General features: G+C 27.9%; 2 protein-coding genes across 3 annotated transcripts in view; both read right to left on the bottom strand.

Annotated features, from left to right (window-relative positions):
- Positions 1-4,195: 4,195 nt before the first annotated feature.
- On the bottom strand, positions 4,196-5,104 carry LOC122514106 (dolichyl-diphosphooligosaccharide--protein glycosyltransferase subunit DAD1). 2 transcript variants are annotated; one of them, XM_043630763.1, is made up of 3 exons: positions 4,787-5,104; positions 4,542-4,677; positions 4,196-4,398 (listed from the first exon to the last, which is right to left on the bottom strand). In XM_043630763.1, the coding sequence occupies exons 1-2, from the start codon at positions 4,989-4,991 to the stop codon at positions 4,547-4,549; spliced, it is 336 nt and encodes a 111-aa protein (XP_043486698.1). In that variant the 5' UTR covers positions 4,992-5,104; the 3' UTR covers positions 4,196-4,398; positions 4,542-4,546. The 2 variants fall into 2 exon arrangements, with proteins under 2 accessions (XP_043486698.1, XP_043486697.1); XM_043630762.1 differs by having other exon boundaries at positions 4,196-4,677.
- Positions 5,105-5,293: 189 nt separating this feature from the next.
- The window catches only part of LOC122514102 (MAP/microtubule affinity-regulating kinase 3-like), a 55,001-nt gene continuing 53,213 nt past the window's right edge, over positions 5,294-7,081 (bottom strand). Inside the window, exons 7-11 of the mRNA XM_043630760.1 lie at positions 6,895-6,998; positions 6,438-6,554; positions 6,064-6,363; positions 5,788-5,989; positions 5,294-5,688 (exon numbers count right to left, since the gene is read on the bottom strand). Of these exons, the coding sequence (XP_043486695.1) occupies positions 5,401-5,688; positions 5,788-5,989; positions 6,064-6,363; positions 6,438-6,554; positions 6,895-6,998 (1,011 nt within the window). The 3' untranslated portion in view covers positions 5,294-5,400. The remainder of the gene's footprint in view (positions 5,689-5,787; positions 5,990-6,063; positions 6,364-6,437; positions 6,555-6,894; positions 6,999-7,081) is intronic.

Genomic DNA, 7,081 nt, shown 5'->3' with positions numbered 1-7,081 from the left:
GATTGATATTAAATAGAGGAGTGATAATATAATAATATTTTAACACTTTATTACGAGATAATTATGGGAATTCTTATCTTTATACTAATGTCGTTTATTTCTTTTTCTACCGTTGTTTCATTGTCGGCCAATTTTTTATTTATTTATTAATTATATTTTTTTCCTTTGGATAAATGGATAAATTATTATTATTTTTATTTTGTTTTTTTTTTCAAATGGCAGTACGAGGAGGCAAATATGTTAAAAAGACGAAAGTACCTTGCCAATGACTGACGACAATGACGAATGAATATATAAATGTCGAGAGATAAGATAAAATAAGAAAATCCTACGAACCGGTTTAACTACGGTGTTTGATCTAATCCGATAGTGAGATTAGAATGATGTTTTCCCTGATTATATAAGATTAATTAATCATTGGAGATCGCGGCGTGATTCATTGATTTGTTTCGGCGATTTTATCCAACTAATACTTTACGTGTACACTAAGCATCGATGATACTTTTAATTTTTCTCTTATTATTTGAAGAATATTATGTTTCTCCTTTCCTTTTTTTTTTTTGTGATGATAACGATTGATGATTTTATTTTTCTTCTTCTTCTTCTTGTGTTCTTCTCTTTTTCTGCTTTCACGCTTTTGTTCTTATAAGAATTAAAAGTATCATATTTAAATAGGAGGATACGTTTTAATACAGCATTTAGGGTAATGTTCCATGCGCTGAAAAAAACTGATCAGAGAGAGTCTATTAGCTTATATACTCGCTTTCGAATATGATCGTCCTTACATGTCTCAAACAATACATACTTTATTATTCATCATTCTCTCTAGCTTCTCTTTATTCCGAAACTCGTTAAAATTAAAAAGTATTAAAAAAAAAATAATAAATAAATCCTCCTCCTCCCCCAAAATATATGAGAAAAAGCAGGCCGCATGTCAATACGCTTTTCGATGTTTTTCTTAGATCAATTTGAAAAGGTACATTAATGTCAACAATGTATGTGTATTGTGTGATCCATATACATATATATATCTTGTATATATGCAAGGTGGTTTAAGTATTATTAAACTAAGCCAATAGTTAGTTAGCTTGATGATTGGAAAAAGTAATTAATTTTGATTTATTCTGTTTCTTTTTCTGTCATTTCTGTTTAGATTAAAACTTTTTCGATCATTTGAAAAGATTTGAAATTAATTATTATTATAACAATATAATAATTTATTTTTATATCATATCATTAGCTGAACTATTAGCTCACGTATGAAAATCCTTGAGCTCACCTTGTACATATATTTATATATGTATATACATGAAAGCGATTAAACCTGATTTGTGTATATGTATATATACATATGTGTGTGTTTGTGTGTGTGTGTCTGTCCTGTGTATATACACATGCTAGTTAGAATATATTTTGTGCAAACGACGATGACGACCATTAGAAAGTCCAATATTTTTCGGTATATACGAAGATGAGTTTTAAAGATAAGATATGTCCAAATTTCGTCCATTAATTAGGCTTTTTGTGAATTAGGAAAAAGAAAAAAAGAAAGAAAGGAAAAAAGAAAGAAACATTAGCTTTTGACGACGCGTTTCAAAAATAGCTCATGATCCTTTTTTCTTTTTTACGTTATCATTTTCTCTTCTTAATTAGAATAAGTAGTGCCATATATGTATATGTACATGCAAATATATGTACATTGACATATGTATATATATATATGAAAAATGATGACTCGATGCGTAAAATTACGTGAATTTTTATACATTTAGATATAGTTTATCTTTTTCATCGAACGATTATTTTCTTCATTTTTTTTTTACTTTCTGCATTCTTTTTTTCCTTCTTTCACCAATTATTCATTTATTATTAAACTCTATTTATATATATACATTAACCGTAATTAAATAAATGATCCCGTGCCAATCAGATGAGATGAAAAAAAAAATAATTGTAAACAAGAGATAAATGTTCTATTAACATATAAAAATTATTTCATTAATTACATATGCATACATATATACGATGTATCCTAAAAGTCACTTTACTAACAGAAATATTTTCAGTATTAATTTTATTATTAGAAGAATCCTTTGACTGTGAATAGCACATACAAACACATCCTATATGTAATGTTTAAAGTATATAACGAGTTAAACATTATCATATTTTGATTCTAAGCGTTATACATAGTCAAAGGTTTAATAAAATCAATCTAATTAATTATCTTCTTATTAATAGATATGAATCTTTAGTTATTGTGTTGTTAACTAAAATTATTAGTTCCCAATGTCGTGACTTTAAATATAAAACTGTATAGAATATGTTTATATTATATTTTTTAGATTGATAAAATGAATTATAAGAAACTATATATATATATATATATATATGTATGTATTTGTATTATCTTGCATAAAAAGAATTAACTCATTTGTAAGAAAATGTTAATCATTTGGTAATGAGAGTGAATTGTGTGATACGTTGGTTAAATGATTAATTAATAGAAAATCGAATGACGAGTCGTTTGTTTTTCATTAATTACCATATATATATATATAGTATATAATAAGAGTATATATATATACTCTTATTGTACACCAAGAAAGGAAATTCCATTTGCAGATATCGAATGTTAGTAAAATATTGAATTGTGTGAAAGAAACACACACAACTACTACACACACATACATGCATACATACATAGATACGCTTTATTAATTATTGTTTAATATTATATACCAATGAAAGCATCAAAATAGTTATCGGTCAATCGAAAGCTTTGCATAATAATATATATATATATATAATCCGTATTAATATATTTTCATTTATATTTTCATTTTTGTTCTACATTCTCAATATATATGTATATGTATATGTATATGTATGCATATATATATACATATATTTTAGGCATTGTACTTGAAAATTGATAGTGCATTCTTTTGTGTATTTAACAAAATATCTAAACGAAGATATAGATAAAATACAAAAAAAGAAACAAATCGAATTTACAAGTAACGAAGCTAAATATGCTGTATGCTCGTCAACTTCGTATTTAAATTAAACATTTACATACATACAAACCTATAATTTTTTATTTTAAGTTAAACATATATATGTATGTATATATATCTTGAAAAGACTTTTCTTGTTTCGATGAAGTATTTTGCAAGTTTGATAATATGTCGAGAAGATAAAAAAAGAAAAAGATAGAAAGAAAGAAGAACTTACATTAATTAATTCTATGTATTATGTATTCCTTTAACAACGAATCATAACTATATTGATTGAGTTTCCTTGGCTGCTTATGTGATATAATTAAACTTCTTTTACATATATATATATATACACACATCTACATTTAACACATACGGTTGAAGATATATAACGTGTATGTTTGTATGATATTCATACATCGTTAAATAACTGGCTTTAAATTCATATGAATGGAAATTTATTTTTTTAAGTTATAATAGTGTTATGTCCATTCTTATACCATGTGTTTTAATTTTCTTTGTATTCGTATTCGTATTACTTTATGTTTTCGTTTCATTCTAATCATGTAAAGATGCTATTTATTTAATTAGGTCATAAGTCACTCGTAGGTAGGAAAATAAGAGATAAACATGTTGTGAAGATACAACTTTTTGTGTATGGCAATTCGCCAGGTGAAATTTTAGCATTTCCACTTTAGCTTTTAGTATTGAAATCAGAGATAATGAAAAATTACACGTTTAAGAGCTTGGAAAATATTTGTTCCGTTCATCGAATAAATAAGATATTTAGTTGAGAAAAAGAAACAAAAGTAATCCAATTTCTTTGCTAAATATATATATATTATTACATATATTTGGATATTTACTATTCGATAGTTTAATATATATATCTCTTGTAAGATATACATGTTAATTTATTTATAAATGTATTTCTAAAAAGCATCAACGATTTGTACTCTTGCACCATATATGATTTTTTTTTTTTTTCTAACAAAAGAGAAATTTAAAACATCTCTTAACGGTGCAAGAATGATACTTTCGTATATGTGGAAAAAAAACTTATGCACTTATGCGCGTTAGAGATTTTTCCCTTTAACGTCATTGTAAATATGAGTTTAAAATATATATTAAATTTAGAGAAACATAAGGTTTCCTGTACCTCCTCCCCACCCTAAAGAAGGTTGTATGAAAAATAAGAGACAAATAAAATGTATTATAGATTGTCGTAGATTATACATCGTTTATCTTTGAAGCATAAAACTAGTCGAATTAATTTCTTCGTGATTTATTACTTTCTCTTACATATTTCATTTTTTTTTCTTTTTCTTAGTATATTAATCTTTTTTTCTTTTTATAGAAACTTACGTATTACTTCTATGACAAAAATATGCTTATGCTGAAATAAATTCAATCAAAAAGAGTCAATAATCTATGCAAATATACATGTTTTTTTAACGTAAAACGATATGATCTTTTTTCGTATTTCATTTCTGATTGTTTATCGTTTAAATTGATATAGATTAAACAAATGATAAATACTTTAATCAACCAATGAAGTTCATCACAACGATGTGAAGTATTATATGGGCAAATATGAAATCTGCAAATCCTCTCTCTGGGCTTATTCCATGGAATTGACTTTTGTTTTGTGGATTAACTTGTAATCGTAGACAAACTGCAAACCAAAATTAATTTATGATAACCTGTAGATTTTATTATATAAAAAAAACATTTGTACAATTTGTACAAATAGATTATAATTGTATAATTAATGTTAAGCATACCTCCTAAAATGAAACAAGAGACACATGAAATAAAACCACTTAGAAAACTATTGAATGGAAATGTGCCAACAAGGCAGCAATACACAAACTGTATGACACCCGTCAAAAATACGTAAAGTAAATAGGCATCAATTATTTTCAGCTTTTTTGGTGTAGTTTTCGTATACTCGTAAAGAAACTTTCCGATCACAGCTAATGTCGACATTTTTAATGATATTTTTATCTATTTTAACAAAATATCTTGATAAAAACACAATAACCTCTAACGTTTCTGCGTGGCAATAACCGGTTTTTGATCAATTCAGATGGCGACACTATCGATTGCAAGAACACGCAGTATCGAATTTTACGCGCTAAATTCAAACGTTTGTACGAATTAACTTGATTATTAGACACACTATCGTAATATTAAATGTGTCTAATTTACAAGAAAATATTATAAACCGTTTATTGTTAATCATAAAAATTTCGTTTTACATCAAAATAATTCGTAAAATATTTCGTTTAAGATTTAGAAAATTTTTAATATTCACACAAATGAAATTAATTTTGAAATCATTAAATACCATTAAAAAGAACACATAGCTATTTGAGGAAAAATCATCGTTCATTCATTATTTAACTTTTTCATTTATCTTAACTATACTTCTATTAGAAGTATTTGTTCGCAAAAGATGTTTAGGCGAGATATTATCACAAGCAGATATGATTTTTTTCTTAACAGATATTGAAGACTTCGAAAAAGGTACAATTTTGTCGATTTCTTTTTTCGACTCTACTTTTTCCAAGACTAATTTACGATTCAAAGTATTTCGATTTAACGTGCTGGATTCTAATGTTCGCGGTCGGGTTTTGATTACCGATGACGTGGACGAAATCGCATTTGATTCAGTTTGAGTTACCTGAAATGAAAATATTGTAATTTATAAATTTAACAAATGCACACGAACAATAAAACGTAATCATGCATCCAGTAACGTTAACATAAAATAAAAAATTACGGAATGAGTCGAACGTCTTTGTTGTCGAACGGTTTCTCTCTTTTCACATATTTCGGACCATCTTTTGATGGGATTACGATGGACCATTTCGAATTGAGGACAACCGAAAGATGCCTGTGAAAAAGAACTTCTCGAGGAAGTTGGCAATAAACGAATATTCGTTTGAGGAACGACCAATCTGCTCGTTTGCTTCTGTTCGTTACTAAGAAAAATATGCAAACGTATTTTTGGTATTATTCTTCGACTATCATTCGATCGAATCATTGGTCAAATTACCTTTTGTCCGAATTCTTGATCACGGTTACTGCGTGTTCGACGTTCGTGTTCTTCTTCAAAACTTGCGGTTGCTGAATATTCGTCGGGGGTAAAATTTTGCAAACGGTACAGGAAGTATTCGAAGTTTTTTGAACTTTCCAAGAATTTTTGACCTCCCCGTAAGATGCGCTCTTGCTGTCCGAATATTTTTTATTCTCTTTTAAAGGAGAAATAGCAACATATCCGGTTGATTTTTCGTCGGCCTTGGCATACGGTGAATATCTCGAAGGAGGTTTATACGTCGTTTCACCGGCTGCGGTTCTTCTCAAAATGACACATTCATTCGAGTATTATTCAATTTCTAATAATTCATTTAAATACATTTTTTTGGTTACCTCATCGAGGTTGTTGCTGGGTACGATTGTTTCACGTGTTGTGGAATATATCTCAGCAATGATAACGATCCTGTATGACGTGCGTACAAAGCAGCAACTTGACGTACTTTGTGTGATCTGATCATTAAAAAAAATAAAATATCAATCAATTAAAAAATTACAATTATTATCGAGGATTGTATAAGACAAAGGATATGATATATTAGTGTTCTCATTTAGAATGAAAAGGAGAGAGAACGTATACGTGTCGTGTATTTTGAAATTTAGCGATTTAAACGGGAAGATAAGAAAAGGATAAATCGATGTTTCGAGTGTTCGCGACACGTAGGCGGATTAACGGGTCTCCTCGTAAATAAAAGAAAGAAAGAAAGAAAAGAAAAGACAAAAAAAAAACATATAAAGAAATAAATGCAATTTGAAGTTTACGATGAATGTTCATTCTTTACGACTCTCGTACTTGATATTGTACATGCCGCCTATTTCGCCGTACTTTCGTCGAATAATTTCCATCTCGATGGTGTTCCGATCCAGGTGAGTCATCTTGGATATCTCAGCGATGATCTGGAACAGTTGAAATTCATAGACCATGCGTCACTATCTTCTAAAATGTCTCATACTATTTACTTTTATTATACTATCCATAT

This window comes from Polistes fuscatus, unplaced genomic scaffold, assembly GCF_010416935.1.
Source record: "Polistes fuscatus isolate 324 unplaced genomic scaffold, CU_Pfus_HIC Scaffold14, whole genome shotgun sequence".
NCBI classification, from domain to species: Eukaryota; Metazoa; Arthropoda; class Insecta; order Hymenoptera; family Vespidae; genus Polistes; species Polistes fuscatus.
Note: the sequence above shows the minus strand (reverse complement) of the source record. Positions and strands in the feature narration are given on the sequence as shown.